Raw genomic sequence first — 21249 nt, 5'->3', positions numbered from 1 at the left:
CCGGGAAACGTTTTCCCCACTGCACCCTCCGAACCCCGACTGGAGTTAACTCTATTCGTACTACCTTAACGTCAAAGAACACTTTGAAGTAACATCCCCAAAGCGACGGGGATAAAATACCATTTCATGCAAAATCGCGGGACAGAAACAAAAAACAAACAAAACCTTTGGGTTCCCCTGCCGTTTTAGGAAAACCTCCAAAATCAGGCCCCCTTTAATTTTCATTATTGTTCGGAAATTAATGATAATCGCCCATTTTTATCAAGAATTTACCACATTTCAATAAAAAAAAATTACCGTCGGCACTTTAATATTAAAACTGAATGCAAGGGATGCCAAAAGGGCATTTAACGGGAAATAAATAAGCCTGGGAAAAACTCTTAAAAAACGTCATGATTTTTTGAATAGACAAAAACTGAAGATTAAAAAAAAGGGGAAATAATTAGAAGAAAACGATTTTATAAACTCGATGTCGGCGTCAATAAAGGAACCCCCCAACGGTGAGTGTAGATCTTTTATAAAGATAAAAAACCTAAACAAAATCCACCAAATAGAAACACATCACTTCAAATACAGCTCTGAAGACTTTAAACCGGCTCAATGATTTCCAACAGCGTAAAGGGATAAAGACCCGGGTGTAAAGGGGAAAAATATTCCGAGCATAACCTCAACGTTCCTTTTGAATTAAAGCCCTCCTTAAAGAAACATTTATTCGGTCGTCACAAGGGTTTTTGATCCGACTTCACAATATCCAATAAAAATAAACTACTGTTGGGGGGGAACCTCCCTTTCACTTTTAAAACTCTCAGCATTCAGATATCAGATGTAAACGACAACAGACCACATTTCTCTCAAAATCCATTACAGTTTTACCTTTCCGAAAATAACGTTGCTGGAAATTATATTTTCTCTGTAAGCGCTACAGACAACGATTTGAATGACAATGCAGATATTTCGTATCGTATAGTGAGAGAAGGGATTCAAAATGATATAATGTCTTTCCTAAATATTAACTCAGAAACTGGAGATATTTTGGCGCTGAAAAGCTTTGACTTTGAGAATCTGAAAACGTTCCAGTTCCAAGTTGTCGCCACAGATTCTGGAACTCCGTCACTAAGCAGCAACGTCACAGTGCACGTGTTCATTCTGGATCAGAACGACAACGCTCCAGTCATCCTGTATCCGGTCAGCTCTAACGGTTCTGCTGAAGGTGTGGAGGAGATTCCCCGCAATGTGAACAAAGGACACTTTGTGACTAAAGTCAGAGCCTATGACGCTGATATAGGATATAACGGCTGGTTACTGTTCTCACTACAGGAAGTCACTGACCACAGTCTCTTTGGTTTGGACCGCTATACAGGACGGATCAGAACACTTCGCTCATTCACAGAGACAGACGAGGCTGAGCATAAACTGATCATACTGGTGAAAGACAATGGCAACGTTTCCCTGTCAGCAACAGCTACTGTGGTTATCAAACTTGTGGAGCCCAGAGAGGCTTTTGCTGCTGCTGATGTTAAAAGTGCAACAAAAGATGATGAGGAGGATAATAATGTGACTTTTTACCTGATGATAACTTTGGGTTCAGTCTCAACACTTTTTCTCATCAGTATCATTGTGCTGATTGCAATGCAGTGCTCTAAATCAGGGGTTTTCAACCGGTGGTCCGCGGACCCCTGGTGGTCCGCGGCGGCATTGCATGTGGTCCGTGACAAGAGCCTATGTTGATCAGTTCACCATTGTTTTTTTTTAATATAAATTCGCTTTGATATTTCAACACATTTCCAGAATACCGTTACATATCGTGAAAAATATGTTTAAAATAATATAAAGGAAATTCAAGCTGACAGAATGTAGCCTTGCGCCTATCCAGTCTATGGTAGCCTGTGATTCGCTAATGGTAATGAGTTGCGTCGCTAACCTCACTTATTATTCATTACGTACAGTCTTGCGAGCAAAGTTGACACACATTTATAAGCATAGCCGACGAGAGTATTTTAAGATAGGTTGTAGTACAGCAAACATTTGTTACATATGTACTAGTCTAGCTATATATCTAGCACCAATGGATCGTTTTGTAGTGAGGAAAGTGCCAGAGGGACAGGCTGCCATGACAGAGGGTCAGGCTGCCACGACAGAGGGACAGGCCGCCACGATAGGGCAAGGACAGGCTTCCGAAGCGTCAACTTCGCAAAAAAGACGAAAAAGAAAATACAATGAGGAATATGTTAAATATGGATTCACAGTGACGACAGACAGAGCAGGAGAGGAGGTACCACTGTGTTTCGTATGTTCAACAATTCTCTGTAATGAAGCTATGAAGCCGTCGAAACTTACGCGGCATATGGAGACGCATCACGTCCACTTGAAGGCCAAACCCGTTGAGTACATGCAACAGATGTTGCGTGATTTCAAAGGACAGCAGGCTACCATGAGGAAGAGTGCAAAAATAAATGAAAACGCACTGAAAGCATCGTATCTGGTCGCTCTCAGGGTTGCAAAAAGTAAGAAGCCCCATACCATTGCAGAGCAGCTTATATTGCCAGCAGCCATAGATATGTGCAGAGCTATGGTAAGCGAAGAATGTGCCAACAAATTAAAAACTATTCCGTTGTCAGACAACACAATCGGAAGACGAATTGGGGAAATGGCAAATGATGTCAAAGACCAGCTGATGGCAAAACTTCAGACAGTTCTGTTTTCCCTTCAAATCGACGAGACGACAGATGTTACTACTGATGCGCAACTGTTAACATTTGTGCGATACGAGGACAGTGGCACTATGTGCGAGGAATTTCTTTTTTGCAAACCACTGCCCGGGCGAACTACCGGTGTAGAAATATTTAAAGCACTGGACGATTTTTTCACGGAGCACAATATCTCGTGGCAGAGGTGCGTTGCATTATGCAGCGATGGGGCCCGAGCCATGAGTGGCAGCAAGACTGGACTGTTTGCGCATGTAAGGAGGGTGGCTCCGGGGGTAATTTGGACACACTGCCTGATTCATAGAGAGGCTCTCGCCTCCAAAGATCTCAGTGTTGAGCTCAGTGGTGTGTTTGATGTCGTTGTCAAGACGGTCAACTTCATAAAACGAAACGCATTGAATACACGCCTGTTTTCATCCCTATGCCATGACTTGGGAAGTGAACACAGCTCTCTCCTTTATCATTCAGAGGTGCGTTGGCTGTCTCGCGGCGCTGTGCTCGCCCGTGTGTTTGAACTACGCGGAGCTATCTACGAGTTCTTGTGCGAGAAGCATTCTGATCTGGCTTCCAATTTCAAGGATAGTTACTGGTTAACTAAGCTGGCGTACCTCACAGATGTTTTTGCAGAGCTGAACAAGTTGAACAGCTCCATGCAAGGGAGAGATGCAAACGTCATGCAGCTCTACGAGAAGCTCGACGCATTTGTGAAAAAAATGTCAAAGTGGATCGAACGAGTGGAGAGCAATAACTTGGCGATGTTTCCTTCAGTTGAGGAATACCCTGACAGCACTGACATCAACGACACTATATGTGAGCATTTGAGGAAGCTTGTGCGTCAATTCGCAAAGTACTTCACTGATTCGGAAGAGTGGCGCCGTGACAGCAAGTGGATCCTGCTCCCATTCAGTGACGATGCATCAGTAGGGTCAAGTCTGACGGCTGTGGAAGAGGATAAGCTGATTGAGATGTCCACAGACTCTGTCAGGAGGCATATGTACGACACACAGCCCCTTGTTAAATTCTGGATAAGTTGCCAGACAGAATTTCCACAGCTTGCTGCAAAAGCAATGAGGTGTCTTTTGCCCTTTCCAACCACATACCTGTGTGAGAGTGGTTTTTCTACACTGGCGTACTTAAAGAATAAGTACAGGGCTAGGCTTGATCCAGAGAATGACATGAGACTGTCTCTGTCTACCATTTCGCCACGAATAGACAGGCTGTGTGGACTTCACCACGCCCAGATATCACACTGACAGGTAGGCCTAATTCTCCCATGTTTTCACTGTTACGACCCTGGCGGGTTTAGGCCCCGCCCTGTGTTAATGGTAAGCCTGTTCTCTCTCCCTGCTTTTCTCAATCTCTCTCTGCTTTTCTCAATCTCTCTGTCTCTACAGCAGGTGATTGGTGACAGGTCTGTCCTGGCTGGGTTATAAAAGCCCTGACCAGCCAGCAGTTGAGGCTGCCTTGGTCTTCATTTGTTGGATTTTGGTTCTCCGGTGTTGTTGGATTTTTGTTCTCCGTTGTTGTTTTGTCACACACCTAGACTGACTTTGCATGACATTTTTAGTTACTTTTCCCAATACTGAATTGCACAACACTTTATTATTCTTTATTCTTTCTTTAAAATAATCTTTAATTTAATTTAATTTAATAAATCTACTTTTATTATTATAAAATCTGCGTGGCCTCTCTTTCATGTTTCATGCATTGAGCTATGCATGTAACACCAAATACACACGCGCACGCGCAGGCACATCAGTGGGCCGCGGATTGCTTTCTAGTCCGAATGGTGGTCCCTGGGACAAAACCAGTTGAAAACCCCTGCTCTAAATCAACAGACTATACTTCTAAATATCTCCAAGAGACTAACTATGATGGGACACTGTGTCACAGCATCCAGTACAGATCTGGAGACAAGCGGTACATGTTAGTTGGACCCAGAATGAGTATAGGATCTACTATAGTCCCAGGCAGCCATGCCAACACACTAGTGCTTCCTGACAGGAGGGGGACATCCACAGAGGTAAGACTTTCATTAAAAAAACCATGCACGCAGTATGTTGTCACATATATAAATATATGTTTGTGTTTTGCTCAAAGTCTGTTTACTATCATGTCTCATCCGCCTTTTGAACTGCCAATAACTAGCATACCTGGCATTTATTTGAAATACTAAATAAAGCTCATTCTTTGTAAGGAGGAAAGCCGTTTCTCGATTATGACCACACCGAAATCATAATATCATCATTCTCGCCAACAAGTTTAAATGGGATTGTGGCAAAAGTAAGAGATATTTAACCCTTAGATACACGAGTGATTGGACCCTACACTCTTCCATAAGTGGGTAAAAAATGACCCATTCTAGCATCAATGTGTTTTTATGCCATTTTTATAATTTTGGTTAAGAATAATCACTTGTATAATATGTTGTATTATATTTAGGACCACACAAGAATGATTTCATGTTTGAAATATCTTTAATTTTTCACTTTTTAACATTTTGAAAAAAAGTTTGAAAAAAGTTTTGAACATATTGATTAAAAACGAAGAAAATTACCCAGAACAGCAACCGAAAAATGTGAACATCCAGTGTGTGTGTGTGTGTGTGTGTGTGTGTGTGTGTGTGTGTGTGTGTGTGTGTGTGTGTGTGTGTGTGTGTGTGTGTGTGTGTGTGTGTAAGTGTGTAACTGTCCAGTCATTGACAGTTCCTCTCTCTTTTCCCTGTTTTGTCTTCTTGTCTCCTCACTGTATGCAGTTGAGACAAACTATTTGTTTCTGGCTGTGATCATTGCACACAGGTACATTGCATTTCCCACACCTATTGTTGACTTTGCGATCTTTGTTACTTGGGCAGATCAGACACCTCTTTCTCTTTGGTTGGCCCTCTCTGCTTCTTTCCTGTGGCTGGGTTGTGGCTTTTGTCACCCCACACCTTCCCATTGCTTCAATAATCGGGGTTTGCAGTTGTGGGTAGCCTTCCAGTCGGCTCCTCATGTATGGTGTGACAAACTCCTTTGACAGCTCATTGAGGAAGAGCTGTCATGCATAGGTGATTCCGCTCTTGAATTCTTGGTGCTGAGCCGGGAAAAAGGTGTAGGCATTCAGGGTGGCAATGTCAAGTATGTTGTACCACAGCACCATGGGCCACCTCTGTGTTTGGCGCTTGCAGGTGTAGGTGCCAACCATCTGGTCAGTGCTGTCTACACCTCCTTTCGTCTTGTTGTAAAATGTGATCACTTCTGTTTTTTCTTTCTGCTATTTTCATCCACTACTTTGTCAAGGTGCATCGTGCTCAGGAGCACAACAGCCATTCCTTTCTTTCTGACATAGCTGACCAAGGTAAGGCTGCCGTTGAATCCAAACTCTGTGCTGTGAACCTCCCTGGACTTGGAAGGCTTCACCAGAGGAGGGATATCTGGCTTGTTCTGACGTAGAGTCCCCACAATAGTGAGATCCTTCTCCAGGAGATGCTGCGCAAGAGGCACACTGGTGAAAAAGTTATCCGTGGTGATGTTGCGACTTGTGTTTCTAAATCTACTACACAACTGCAGGACAATGTTTTCCCCCAGATTCTTCTGAACTTCTTCCCCTGGTTGTCTCCCCGTGTAAACTATACCATCTATTGCATAGGGGATGCGTTCATCACAAACCCAGAAGATCTTTAGGCCGTACTCGGCGGGCTTGCTTGGCATGTACTGTAGAAACTTGCACCTCCCCCTGAATGGCACAAGCTGTTCGTCCACAGTGGCACAATCACTGGGGATGAATCGCTGTCTGCAGTTGACCAGGAACAGGTCCCATACATAGCGGAAGGCTGCTATATGGTCTGTTTCCAGTCGGCAGCTCTGGTCCTCTTGTCATCGAAGTGCAAGACACAGTGAATATCTTCAAATATTCCAACAGCCATAGTGGCCTTGTACATGGGATTATGTAAAGGACTCCCAAACAGCTCACGGACTGATACATCCCAGTTCTTCTCAATTCCTGCAAGATTTGTCAATCCAATGAAGACCATGAATTCATCTTTGTTGACATTGTTCCACTCTTTTCCTGTAGCTGTTGCTACTCTCCGTCCCTCCAAGTTTGTGCACTTCATCACCTCTTATATGATATTATCAGTGATAAAGAGCTCCCATGCATCTTTTGGTGAGACAGTGGTGGTAAGCCCTTGTGCAGGCCCTGACCGACTTCTGAGGATATTGTGGATCGGTGTTCTGCCCTGGGTGGGAGGTAACTCACTCCAGTAAGAGCCCTTACGACTCATTCGGTTGGACGTGATTTGGTCTTCACTTTCTTCTTCAGAGGACTCACAAGAGGAATCTCCTGTGTCTGATTGATCCTGTTCAGTTTGTAGAGTTGGATTTCCAGGTGGACAACTGCCACTGCCACCTGGACAATAGTCTTGGTCCTCATCATCTGAGATTTCAGATTCTGAGTCCAACCCCGTCACTGCCTCTCCATCATCCAGCATCTGTAGGACCATTTCAGCTGTGTACCTAGCAGCCATGACACCTTGGATGGGGAAACATAAGAGGAATGTTTTCAATAGATCAATATGTAGCTATGCAGCTAGCTATACAGTAATGTTAGCTATCTTGGTTAGCTAGCTAGTGTTAGCTAGCTATAAAGTAGGCACATTTATACAGTATAATAACATACTCTTTCACACAACAGTCATGAATGACACACAATATTTTCTGAGGATAATACTTACACGTGTCAGATCTTGCTGTGTAAAACCATCTTCCTGAGGGGTGACACTTCTGATGTAGTCTGTGTGGTCCCAAACTAATGTATTCCTGACAGCCACAGTTGATAAGAATCAAAGGTTCCCATAAGATTCCATAGAAAATGCATGCGGGTCATTTTTGACCCACTTATGGAAGCTTGGGGTAGTAATACAAAAACTACAATTTCTTAAAATGTATACAAGGTAAGTTAAACATTTAAATGGCATGATATCAAAAACTTGTTTTTTGAGGAATACCTGGAATATGAAATGATAACAATTTTTCATGATGAAGATATTTCAAGAAAACAACCTCACTGGGTCATTTTTGACCCACTTATGCATCTAAGGGTAGACATTTGGGTCTCAGATTAGTACAATTACTATCATGGAAAGTTGGATGGAAATCACTGCATATGCTTTTAAATGCTGTCCATCCTGCTGAATCTCATGAAAATTTCAACAAGAAAAGTGATGGTAAAAAAAAAATCAATACTATTGTTTAAATAATCAGTAAAAAGCAGGTTGTTGTTGCACATCATCCCTTCAAATATTTTAAAGAATATGTAGTAAAGTCTGTTTTTAGAATTTCCCCTGGGTGTCACTATTACATCGAGAACCAGAAACGACTTAGAACCTCCCCTTGCAAGGCTTTTGTTTCTTACTCAATAGAGGGAAGAGAGCATTTGAATCAAGCAAACCAGTCGTTAAAATCAAGCTCTGAGTTTTGCAGATACGCGTTATTTAGCGGGATGGACTTAAATAACCGTTTTTGAAAGTAACCGCCTCCTGTTGGTGAATGTGTTGTTGGATAATGATGGGGACCGAAACAAAACCTCGGACAAAGGACTGCTCCTGGTTTGCTTTTTATTTGGCTTTACCCCTGCTGTTCGTAAATCAGGCTTTGGCTCAGATACGGTACTCTATTCCAGAGGAGGTAAAAGAAGGGACTGTGGCTGGAAATGTTGCTAAGGATCTTGGGCTCGACATCTCTTCGTTGATTGCTCGACGGTTCCGCGTTGTGTCAGGAAGTAAGGACGCTATTTTTGAAGTAAACCAGGGTAATGGCGCTCTGTACGTCAACAAGCATATTGACAGAGAGGAGCTGTGTCAGGGAGGAGGTGCCTGCCTAATGGAGCTCAAAATCCTCGTTGAATCTCCTTTGGAAATACACTACGTAGTTGTAGAAATTACAGATGTAAATGACCACTCTCCTGGTTTCTCTGAAAGCGAACAGATTTTTGAAATAGCTGAGCACACATTACCAGGAAAGCGATTTCAACTGCACACTGCTCGTGACCCCGATGCTGGAGTTAACTCAATTCGTACATACACTTTAACATCAAATGAACATTTTGAAGTAGATATCCGCCAAAGTGATGAGGATAAAATACCATTTCTAGTGCTGAAAAAATCGTTGGACAGAGAACAACAGAACCAACACAAGCTGCTGGTTACTGCCGTTGATGGAGGAAAACCTCCAAAATCAGGCACGCTTAATGTTTCTATTATTGTTCTTGATATTAATGATAATCGCCCAATGTTTAATCAGGATATCTACCAAATACAAATATATGAAAATGCTCAAGTTGGTACTTCAATATTTAAAATGAATGCAACGGATCCAGATGAAGGCACCAGTAGTGATATTGAATACAGCCTAGGAAAAACCTTAAAGCGAAAAATCTATGATATTTTTGAATTGGACAAATTATCTGGAGAAATTAGAGTTAAGGGTAATGTGGACTATGAAGAAAATTACGTTTATAAATTGGATGTTGAGGCATCAGATAAAGGAACACCTCCACTGACAGGTGAGTGTAGAGTCGTTGTTAAGATAATAGACGTGAATGATAATCCACCTGAAATAGAAGTTACATCATTGTCAAATACAGTGGCTGAAGACTCAAAGCCAGGAACAATTATTGCCCTTATAAGCGTAACGGATAAAGACTCCGGTGTCAACGGAAAAATAATATCAAGCATAACCTCAGATGTTCCTTTTGAATTAAAGCCCTCCTATAAGGAAAACTCTTACTCGGTTGTCACTAAGGGATTACTGAATCGAGAGCAGGTTTCACATTATGAAATAACAATAAAAGCAACTGATTGTGGGGAACCTCCCTTATCTACGTTTAAAACTCTCAACATTCAGATATCAGATGTAAACGACAATCGTCCTCATTTCGAACACACGCCTTTAGAGTTTTATCTGGTAGAAAATAATGTTGCCGGCAATTCTATTTTCTTTGTAAGCGCAACAGACAATGACTTGAATGACAATGCAGCTATTTCGTATCGTATAGTAAGAGAAGGGAATCAAAATGACATACTGTCTTTCCTGAATATTAACTCAGAAACTGGAGATATTTCTGCGCTAAAAAGCTTTGACTTTGAGATTCTGAAAACGTTCCAGTTCCAAGTTGTCGCCACAGATTCTGGAACTCCATCACTAAGCAGCAACGTCACAGTGCACGTGTTCATTCTGGATCAGAACGACAACGCTCCAGTCATCCTGTATCCGGTCAGCTCTAACGGTTCTGCTGAAGGTGTGGAGGAGATTCCCCGCAATGTGAACGCAGGACACTTGGTGACTAAAGTCAGAGCCTATGACGCTGATATAGGATATAACGGCTGGTTACTGTTCTCACTGCAGGAAGTCACTGACCACAGTCTCTTTGGTTTGGACCGCTATACAGGACAGATCAGAACACTTCGCTCATTCACAGAGACAGACGAGGCTGAGCATAAACTGATCATACTGGTGAAAGACAATGGCAACATTTCCCTGTCAGCAACAGCTACTGTGGTTGTCAAACTTGTGGAGCCCAGAGAGGCTTTTGCTGCTGCTGATGTTAAAAGTGCAACAAAGGATGATGAGGATAATAATGTGACTTTTTACCTGATGATAACTCTGGGCTCAGTGTCAACACTTTTTCTCATCAGTATCATCGTGCTGATTGCAATGCAGTGCTCTAAATCCACAGACTATACTTCTAAATATCTCCAAGAGACTAACTATGATGGGACACTGTGTCACAGCATCCAGTACAGATCTGGAGACAAGCGGTACATGTTAGTTGGACCCAGAATGAGTATAGAATATACTATAGTCCCAGGCAGCCATGCCAACACACTGGTGCTTCCTGACAGGAGGGGGACATCTACAGAGGTAAGATAAATACATATTACAACTCTCTTACATTCCATATAGTACTGCTGCAGCAATTGAAAAAGTTTTATATCAAATGACATTGAATCATGTACTACATTAAAACTTCAACAATTGTATTCATAGAAACAGGGTCTGCCGTTGAGATATATTCATCCTATCTGGCTGAAATCACTTGTTTTTGCATACTGTATCTATGTTGTTGGATAGTTTGTTGTGTACAGTTTATCTTATTGCTGTTTGTCAAAGCTAAATCAGTTCCTGCACCTCTGAGTGCAAAACAAACAGTTGCTGTCCGTGGTGCTGGACATAGTTTTCTGTAGACATCCATTCATTTTGGCCAAGAAACAAAGAACTTCATAGTTTAGAGTCATAGAAATGATTGCTTAAGTAAGAGATGATTGTGACTCTAGTGCATTAATTGTTAACTGCAAAACAAAGTACTTCTTGACAGGAGGGGGGGCATCTGGATGAGCAAGACATATTTTAATTTAAACTGTTGGGTGACAAACTATAACAGCTTTTTTTAATAAACATATCAATGTGGGTGTGAGGCAATTTGATTGTACTTAAAAAAGGAGATATATTTTTATTTCATTATCTGTAGAAGTTCCTTCTTCGGTAATGATATCGACAATGCTTGTAGCTTGTATGAAATGTTGTTGCTTTTGCATCATGTTAATTTTGTATCTTCTGCTGAATATACCATGTTCCTGGTTTTTACCCAAAATGTCTAACAAAGGTATTTATTTAGAAATATTTGAGAAAATATTGTATATAACGGTACGGTCATTTATATCCGTTTTTTTCAGGAAACGTTTTCTAACCTTAACATATATATGTAGTAAAGTTTATTTTGATGAGTTGCCTCTGGATGTCACTATTACATTGGGAAACCAGAGACGATTTGGAACCTCCCCTTCCAAGGCTTTTGTTTTTTACTAACAGGACTAAAGAAGGTATTTGAATCAAGCACACCAGTCATTACAGTCACACTTCGTCATTTGCAAATACCCTTAATTCAGCAGGATGGATTTAAATAACCTTTTTTGAAAGTAACCGGCTCCTGTTGGTGAATGTGTTTTTGGATAATGATGGGGACCGAAACAAAACCTCGGACAAAGGACTGCTCCTGGTTTGCTTTTTATTTGGCTTTACCCCTGTTTTTCGTAAATCAGGCCGTGGCTCAGATACGGTACTCTATTCCAGAGGAGGTAAAAGAAGGGACTGTTGTTGGAAATGTTGCCAAGGATCTTGGGCTTGACATCTCCTCGTTGATTGCTCGACGGTTCCGCGTTGTATCTGGAAGTAAGGACGCTATTTTTGAAGTAAACCCCGGTAATGGCGCTCTGTACGTCGACAAGCATATTGACAGAGAGGAGCTGTGTCAGGGAGGAGGTGCCTGCCTAATGGAGCTCAAAATCCTCGTTGAATCTCCTTTGGAAATACACTACGTAGTTGTAGAAATTACAGATGTAAATGACCACTCTCCTGGTTTTCCTGAAACGGAACAGATATTCGAAATGGCTGAGCACACATTACCAGGAAAACAATTTCAACTGCACCCTGCTCGTGACCCCGATGCTGGAGTTAACTCAATTCGTACATACACTTTAACATCAAATGAACATTTTGAAGTAGATATCCGCCAAAGTGATGAGGATAAAATACCATTTTTAGTGCTGAAGAAATCGTTGGACAGAGAACAAACGAACAAACACACGCTGCTGGTTACTGCCGTTGATGGAGGAAAACCTCCAAAATCAGGCACACTTAATGTTTCTATTATTGTTCTGGATAGTAATGACAATCGCCCATTATTTAGTCAGGATACTTACCAAATACAAATTTATGAAAATGCTCAAGTAGGAACTACAATATTTAAAATGAATGCAACGGATCCAGACGAAGGCACAAATAGTGATATTGAATACAGCCTAGGAAAAACCTTAAAACGAAAAATCTATGATATGTTTGAATTGGACAAATTATCTGGAGAAATTAAAGTTAAGGGAAATGTGGACTATGAAGAAAACAACGTTTATAAACTCGATGTCGAGGCGTCAGATAAAGGATCACCTCCACTGACAGGTGAGTGTAGAGTTGTTATAAAGATAATAGACGTGAACGATAATCCACCGGAAATAGAAGTTACATCACTGTCAAATACAGTGGCTGAAGACTCGAAGCCAGGAACAATTATTTCTCTTATAAGCGTAACGGATAAAGACTCCGGTGTCAACGGAAAAATAATATCAAGCATAACCTCAGATGTTCCTTTTGAATTAAAGCCTGCCTATAAGGAAAACACTTACTCGGTTGTCACTAAGGGATTACTGAATCGAGAGCAGGTTTCACATTATGAAATAAAAATTAAAGCAACTGATTGTGGGGAACCTCCCTTATCTGCGTTTAAAACTCTCAACATTCAGATATCAGATGTAAACGACAATCGTCCTCATTTCGAACACGCGCCTTTAGAGTTTTATCTGGTAGAAAATAATGTTGCCGGCAATTCTATTTTCTCTGTAAGCGCAACAGACAATGACTTGAATGACAATGCAGCTATTTCGTATCGTATAGTAAGAGAAGGGAATCAAAATGACATACTGTCTTTCCTAAATATTAACTTGGAAACTGGAGATATTTCAGCGCTAAAAAGCTTTGACTTTGAGACTCTGAAAACGTTCCAGTTCCAAGTTGTCGCCACAGATTCTGGAACTCCGTCACTAAGCAGCAACGTCACAGTGCACGTGTTCATTCTGGATCAGAACGACAACGCTCCAGTCATCCTGTATCCGGTCAGCTCTAACGGTTCTGCTGAAGGTGTGGAAGAGATTCCCCGCAATGTGAACGCAGGACACTTTGTGACTAAAGTCAGAGCCTATGACGCTGATATAGGATATAACGGCTGGTTACTGTTCTCACTGCAGGAAGTCACTGACCACAGTCTCTTTGGTTTGGACCGCTATACAGGACGGATCAGAACACTTCACTCATTCACAGAGACAGACGAGGCTGAGCATAAACTGATCATACTGGTGAAAGACAATGGCAACGTTTCCCTGTCAGCAACAGCTACTGTGGTTATCAAACTTGTGGAGCCCAGAGAGGCTTTTGCTGCTGCTGATGTTAAAAGTGCAACAAAGGATGAGGAGGATAATAATGTGACTTTTTACCTGATGATAACTCTGGGCTCAGTCTCAACACTTTTTCTCATCAGTATCATCGTGCTGATTGCAATGCAGTGCTCTAAATCCACAGACTATACTTCTAAATATCTCCAAGAGACTAACTATGATGGGACACTGTGTCACAGCATCCAGTACAGATCTGGAGACAAGCGGTACATGTTAGTTGGACCCAGAATGAGTATAGGATCTACTATAGTCCCGGGCAGCCATGCCAACACACTGGTGCTTCCTGATAGGAGGGGGACATCCACAGAGGTAAGATAAATACATTTTACAACTCTCTTACATTCCATATAGTACTGTTGCGGCAATTGAAAAAATGTGATATCAAATGACATTGAATCATGTTCTACATTAAAACTTCAACAATTGTATTCATAGAAACAGGGTCTGCCGTTGAGATATATTCATCCTATCTGGCTGAAATCACTTGTTTTTGCATACTGTATCTATGTTGTTGGATAGTTTGTTGTGTACAGTTTATCTTATTGCTGTTTGTCAAAGTGAAATCAGTTCCTGCACCTCTGAGTGCAAAACAAACAGTTGCTGTTCGTGGTGCTGGAAATAGTTTGTTGTAGGTATCCATTCATTTTGGCTAAGAAACAAAGAACTTCATAGTTTAGAGTCATAGAAATGATTGCTTAAGTAAGAGATGATTGTGACTCTAGTGCATTAATTGTTAACTGCGAAACAAATTCAATTCTTGACAGGAGGGGGGACATCTGGATGCGCAAGACATATTTTAATTTAAACTGTTGGGTGACAAACTATAACAGCTTTTTTATAAACATATCAATGTGGGTGTGAGGCAATTTGATTGCACTTAAAAAAGGAGATATATTTTTATTTCATTATCTATAGAAGTTCCTTCTTCGGTAAAGATATCGGCAATGCTTGTAGCTTTTATGAAATGTTGTTGCTTTTGCATCATGTTAATTTCGTATCTTCTGCTCAATATACCATGTTCCTGCTTTTTACCCAAAATGTCTAACAAAGGTATTTATTTAGAAATATTTGAGAAAATATTGTATATAACGGTACGGTCATTTATATCCGTTTTTTTCAGGAAATGTTTTCTAACCTTAACATATATATAGTAAAGTTTATTTTGATGAGTTGCCTCTGGATGTCACTATTACATTGGGAAACCAGAGACGATTTGGAACCTCCCCTTCCAAGGCTTTTGTTTTTTACTAACAGGACTAAAGAAGGTATTTGAATCAAGCACACCAGTCATTACAGTCACACTTCGTCATTTGCAAATACCCTTAATTCAGCAGGATGGATTTAAATAACCTTTTTTGAAAGTAACCGGCTCCTGTTGGTGAATGTGTTTTTGGATAATGATGGAGACCGAAACAAAACCTCGGACAAAGGACTGCTCCTGGTTTGCTTTTTATTTGGCTTTACCCCTGCTGTTCGTAAATCAGGCTGTGGCTCAGATACGGTACTCTATTCCAGAGGAGGTAAAAGAAGGGACTGTTGTTGGAAATATTGCCAACGATCTTGGGCTTGACATATCCTCGCTGATTGCTCGACGGTTCCGCGTTGTATCTGGAAGTAAGGACGCTATTTTTGAAGTAAACCAGGGTAATGGCGCTCTGTACGTCAACAAGCATATTGACAGAGAGGAGCTGTGTCAGGGAGGAGGTGCCTGCCTAATGGAGCTCAAAATCCTTGTTGAATCTCCTTTGGAAATACACTACGTAGTTGTAGAAATTACTGATGTAAATGACCACTCTCCTAGTTTTCCTGAAAGGGAACAGATATTCGAAATAGCTGAGCACACATTACCAGGAAAGCGATTTCAACTGCACACTGCTCGAGACCCCGATGCTGGAGTTAACTCAATTCGTACATACACTTTAACATCCAATGAACATTTTGAAATTAATGTCCGTCAAAGCGATGCCGGTAAAATACCATTTCTAGTGCTGAAGAAATCTTTGGACAGAGAACAACACAACAATCACACGCTGCTGGTTACTGCGGTTGATGGAGGTAAACCTCCAAAATCGAGCAAACTTAATGTTTCTATTATTGTTCTTGATAGTAATGATAATCGCCCGATGTTTAGTCAGGAGATTTACCACATTTTAATACAAGAAAACATCCCAGTCGGTACTTCAATATTCAAAATGAATGCAACCGATCTGGATGAATACACCAATGGGGAAGTTGAATACAGCCTAGGAAAAACCTTGAGGCGTAAAGTATACGACGTTTTTGATTTGAATAAATTAACTGGAGAAATTAAAGTTAAAGGAGTAGTGAATTATGAGGAAATCGACATATATGAACTGGACATTGAAGCATCAGATAAAGGAACACCTCCATTAGCGGGTGAGTGTAGAGTAATTATTAAGATAATAGACGTTAACGATAATCCACCAGAAATAGAAGTAACGTCATTGTCAAATACAGTGTCTGAAGACTCAAAACCAGGAACAATTATTTCGCTTATAAGCGTAACGGATAAAGACTCCGGTGTCAATGGGAAAATCATTTCACACATATCTAATAATGTACCCTTTGAATTGAAGCCTTCATATAAGGAACACACTTATTCAGTTATCACCAAGGGTTTTTTGGACCGAGAGAAAGTGTCACAATATGAAATAAAAATTAAAGCAAGTGATTGTGGGGAACCTCCCTTATCTGCGTTTAAAACTCTCAACATTCAGATATCAGATGTAAACGACAATCGTCCTCATTTCGAACACACGCCTTTAGAGTTTTATCTGGTAGAAAATAATGTTGCTGGCAATTCTATTTTCTCTGTAAGCGCAACAGACAATGACTTGAATGACAATGCAGCTATTTCGTATCGTATAGTAAGAGAAGGGAATCAAAATGACATACTGTCTTTCCTAAATATTAACTCTGAAACTGGAGATATTTCAGCGCTAAAAAGCTTTGACTTTGAGACTCTGAAAACGTTCCAGTTCCAAGTTGTCGCCACAGATTCTGGAACTCCGTCACTAAGCAGCAACGTCACAGTGCACGTGTTCATTCTGGATCAGAACGACAACGCTCCAGTCATCCTGTATCCGGTCAGCTCTAACGGTTCTGCTGAAGGTGTGGAAGAGATTCCCCGCAATGTGAACGCAGGACACTTGGTGACTAAAGTCAGAGCCTATGACGCTGATATAGGATATAACGGCTGGTTACTGTTCTCACTGCAGGAAGTCACTGACCACAGTCTCTTTGGTTTGGACCGCTATACAGGACGGATCAGAACACTTCGCTCATTCACAGAGACAGACGAGGCTGAGCATAAACTGATCATACTGGTGAAAGACAATGGCAACGTTTCCCTGTCAGCAACAGCTACTGTGGTTGTCAAACTTGTGGAGCCCAGAGAGGCTTTTGCTGCTGCTGATGTTAAAAGTGCAACAAAAGATGATGAGGATAATAATGTGACTTTTTACCTGATGATAACTCTGGGCTCAGTCTCAACACTTTTTCTCATCAGTATCATCATGCTGATTGCAATGCAGTGCTCTAAATCCACAGATTACACTTCTAAATATCTCCAAGAGACTAACTATGATGGGACACTGTGTCACAGCATCCAGTACAGATCTGGAGACAAGCGGTACATGTTAGTTGGACCCAGAATGAGTATAGGATCTACTATAGTCCCAGGCAGCCATGCCAACACACTAGTGCTTCCTGACAGGAGGGGGACATCCACAGAGGTAAATATATTTTTATTATGTACACAAAGATTTTACACGAAAATATTAACTAGTCTGTATGTTGTATAAGGGTATATATATTGGGTTTGTTTGCCGTTGAACTCCCTGCAGGTGTAAAACTGTGCTTTCTATGGTGCTGAAATATTTTTTTCTTTGTTGGGGGTGATTATCTGGGTTTTTCTGTTTTTTTGCAATGCGATGTATCGGATGGGAATACTCACTATGTTTTACATAATATTTACTGAACATTAAGTAACTATGTGTAATTAAAGACACACATTGTTTATCAATCATGAGCATCCAAAGTAATGTTTAACAAAATTGAGCTATGGAGCAGATTTAAAATACGTCTGTTTTCAGGTGTTATGGTTTGTGTTAAGAACAACACACTCTGATTAGTGGTTGCTGAGAAACACATAATATATTTAGTTTGACTTTTGGGAAGAGGAACACAAGTACACTTCATTGAGAGTATGGATGACGTTTTATCTCACAGTGTCCTTTACTACTGGACTGTTTGCAACATTATAGCATAAATCAGTCATATGTGATAAAGAAGGAGGTAGTGAAATTAAACAATTATGATTTCGTATGGTATTGTAGCCCATTGGACACAGGGTGTCAGTGTGGCCAAGGTTATGGTTGTGAAGCTCATTCTGCACAGGCCCTGCCCATCTCTGGATCCTCTCCTATCGAGGTGGCATACAGACGGAGTAAACATCGTAGGGCATTTAATAAGATTATCGGGTAATATGTATGTGTGGAAGCTTATGTTTGAGAATGGTAAAGAAATGATTAATTCAGGCTTTTCGTTGAACAATTCCATTGCTGTATTTGCCTTTTCGTTGAGCAATTCCATCGCTGTATTTGCCTGAAGGAAATCCTTATGTTTCGTTTTACAATGGGAGAACAAGGACAAAGACGCCGAGTGAACTGCTGCTGGATGGCCGGGATTTTGTTGCTGGGCTTTGGGGAACTGGTTTTAGCTCAGCTAAGGTACTCTGTTCCAGAAGAAGTAGAAGTTGACTCATCTGTTGGAAATGTTGCAAAGGATTTAGGGCTTGATATCAGCACTTTGACAGACAGGCGGTTCCGTATCGTTTCGGGACCCAATCACGCGCTGTTTCAGTTGAATCAAAACAATGGAGTATTGTATATTAGAAAAACTGTGGACCGCGAAGAGCTCTGTGATGGTATCAAGGTTTGTTTGATAAATCTAAAAATTGTTGTTGAAAGCCCATTGGAAATCCACTACGTCGGCGTCGAAATAACGGATGTAAATGATCATTCACCGACTTTTCCGGAAAACGAGCAGCGACTGGAAATAGCAGAACATACTCCTCCAGGTACTCGATTCCAAATTCATGCTGCCAGAGACCCGGATGTCGGTACACACTCAGTCCAGATATACAAATTGAGCTCAAATATTTTTTTTGATATTGAAGTCAGAGACACGGAGGAGGACAAGATACCATTCTTAGTGCTGAAAAAGCCTTTAGATAGGGAGCAAAAGGCAGAACACCGTTTAGTCCTGACGGCTCTTGATGGGGGCAGTCCTTCAAAATCAGGGATTCTCAATTTGACTATCACTGTGCTAGATGCAAATGATAATCGCCCTGTGTTTAGCAAAGATATATACACGGTGTCATTAGATGAAAATGCCCCAATAGGAAGCCTTGTTGTAAGAATAAATGCTACAGATTTAGATGAAGCTTTAAATAGTGAAATCGAATACATGTTTGGAAAAACGCAAAAGAAAAAAGTGCAAGACACATTTGAATTAGACAGCGTCACTGGGGAGATTCGAGTGAAAGGAAAAGTAGACTTTGAGGACGCGGAGATTTATAGACTAGATCTGCAAGCTTCAGATAAAGGCCAGCTTCCTTGGACGGCCGAAAGCAGAGTTGTGATAAAAATAAACGATTTGAATGATAACAAGCCAGACATTGAGGTAACATCATTGTCTAAGATAGTCCCAGAAGATTCAAAGCCTGGCACAGTCATATCACTCATCAGTGTTAACGACAGAGATGCAGGGGTTAACGGAAAGGTTATTTGTAAAATATTAGAAAAAGTTCCGTTTGATTTGACGCCATCCATTGAGGAAAACATGTATTCCCTTGTCACAAAGGGGCGTTTAGACAGAGAAATTGTGTCCCATTATGACATCACAATAACAGCGACTGACTGCGGGGAACCTCAACTCTCCACTGTAAAAACCTTGAGTGTTCAGGTGTCAGATGTAAACGACAACAGGCCACATTTTAGTCAGAATCGATTGGAACTTTATTTGGTAGAAAACAATGCCCCTGGTGGATCAATATTTACTGTAAGTGCAGCTGATAATGATCTGAATGAAAATGCAGCAATAACATATCACATTGTCAGAGGCGATGGCCTACTTCGTGATATGACATCTTTCTTAAATATCAACTCTGAAACTGGAGATATTTTGGCGCTGAAAAGCTTTGACTTTGAGACTCTGAAAACGTTCCAGTTCCAAGTTGTTGCCACAGATTCTGGAACTCCGTCACTAAGCAGCAACGTCACAGTGCACGTGTTCATTCTGGATCAGAACGACAACGCTCCAGTCATCCTGTATCCGGTCAGCTCTAACGGATCTGCTGAAGGTGTGGAGGAGATTCCCCGCAATGTGAATGCAGGACACTTGGTGACTAAAGTCAGAGCCTATGACGCTGATATAGGATATAACGGCTGGTTACTGTTCTCACTGCAGGAAGTCACTGACCACAGTCTCTTTGGTTTGGACCGCTATACAGGACGGATCAGAACACTTCGCTCATTCACAGAGACAGACGAGGCTGAGCATAAACTGATCATACTGGTGAAAGACAATGGCAACGTTTCCCTGTCAGCAACAGCTACTGTGGTTGTCAAACTTGTGGAGCCCAGAGAGGCTTTTGCTGCTGCTGATGTTAAAAGTGCAACAAAAGATGATGAGGATAATAATGTGACTTTTTACCTGATGATAACTCTGGGCTCAGTGTCAACACTTTTTCTCATCAGTATCATCATGCTGATTGCAATGCAGTGCTCTAAATCCACAGACTACACTTCTAAATATCTCCAAGAGACTAACTATGATGGGACACTGTGTCACAGCATCCAGTACAGATCTGGAGACAAGCGGTACATGTTAGTTGGACCCAGAATGAGTATAGGATCTACTATAGTCCCAGGCAGCCATGCCAACACACTGGTGCTTCCTGACAGGAGGGGGACATCACAGAGGTAAGATAAATAGATATTACAACTCTCTTACATCCCATATAGTACTGCTGCGGCAATTGAAAAAGTTTGATATCAAATGACATTGAATCATATTCTACATTAAAACTTCAATTGTATTCATAGAAACAGGGTCTGCCGTTGAGATATATTCATCCTATCTGGCTGAAATCACTTGTTTTTGCATACTGTATCTATGTTGTTGGATAGTTTGTTGTGTACAGTTGATCTTATTGCTGTTTGTCAAAGCTAAATCAGTTCCTGCACCTCTGAGTGCAAAACAAACTGTTGCTGTCCGTGGTGCTGGACATAGTTTTCTGTAGACATCCATTCATTTTGGCAAAGAAACAAAGAACTTCATAGTTTAGAGTCATAGAAATGATTGCTTAAGTAAGAGATGATTGTGACTCTCGTGCATTAATTGTTAACTGCAAAACAAAGTACTTCTTGACAGGAGGGGGGGCATCTGGATGAGCAAGACATATTTTAATTTAAACTG

At 41.1% G+C, this 21249-nt stretch overlaps 6 protein-coding genes across 6 annotated transcripts in view; all 6 read left to right on the top strand.

Annotated features, from left to right (window-relative positions):
* The window catches only part of LOC134860132 (protocadherin alpha-3-like), a 9625-nt gene extending 3745 nt beyond the window's left edge, over positions 1–5880 (top strand). Inside the window, exons 3-5 of the mRNA XM_063876973.1 lie at positions 1078–1636; positions 4517–4728; positions 5875–5880. Of these exons, the coding sequence (XP_063733043.1) occupies positions 1078–1636; positions 4517–4728; positions 5875–5880 (777 nt within the window). The remainder of the gene's footprint in view (positions 1–1077; positions 1637–4516; positions 4729–5874) is intronic.
* Positions 1652–4525, top strand: LOC134859356 (protein FAM200A-like). Its single transcript, XM_063875796.1, has 2 exons — positions 1652–3961; positions 4100–4525. Exon 1 carries the CDS (start codon positions 1877–1879, stop codon positions 3956–3958), a length of 2082 nt encoding a protein of 693 aa, XP_063731866.1. The 5' UTR covers positions 1652–1876; the 3' UTR covers positions 3959–3961; positions 4100–4525.
* A 2291-nt stretch (positions 5881–8171) lies between the features above and the next one.
* Positions 8172–21249, top strand: part of LOC134859312 (protocadherin alpha-C2-like) — a 184521-nt gene continuing 171443 nt past the window's right edge. Inside the window, exon 1 of the mRNA XM_063875733.1 lies at positions 8172–10606. Coding sequence (XP_063731803.1) covers positions 8234–10606 — 2373 coding nt within the window. The 5' untranslated portion in view covers positions 8172–8233. The remainder of the gene's footprint in view (positions 10607–21249) is intronic.
* LOC134860009 (protocadherin alpha-8-like) lies at positions 11701–14064 on the top strand. The gene has a single exon (XM_063876836.1). The coding sequence runs from the start codon at positions 11701–11703 to the stop codon at positions 14062–14064; it is 2364 nt and encodes a 787-aa protein (XP_063732906.1).
* LOC134860006 (protocadherin alpha-8-like) lies at positions 15092–17479 on the top strand. The gene is given in 2 exon segments (XM_063876833.1): positions 15092–17415; positions 17418–17479. Coding segments are annotated over 2 exon segments (2349 nt in total). The 5' UTR covers positions 15092–15128.
* LOC134859991 (protocadherin alpha-3-like) lies at positions 18221–20732 on the top strand. The gene is given in 2 exon segments (XM_063876815.1): positions 18221–20668; positions 20671–20732. Coding segments are annotated over 2 exon segments (2343 nt in total). The 5' UTR covers positions 18221–18387.

The sequence above is a fragment of the Eleginops maclovinus genome, chromosome 23 (genome assembly GCF_036324505.1).
Source record: "Eleginops maclovinus isolate JMC-PN-2008 ecotype Puerto Natales chromosome 23, JC_Emac_rtc_rv5, whole genome shotgun sequence".
Lineage (NCBI taxonomy): Eukaryota > Metazoa > Chordata > Actinopteri > Perciformes > Eleginopidae > Eleginops > Eleginops maclovinus.
Note: the sequence above shows the minus strand (reverse complement) of the source record. Positions and strands in the feature narration are given on the sequence as shown.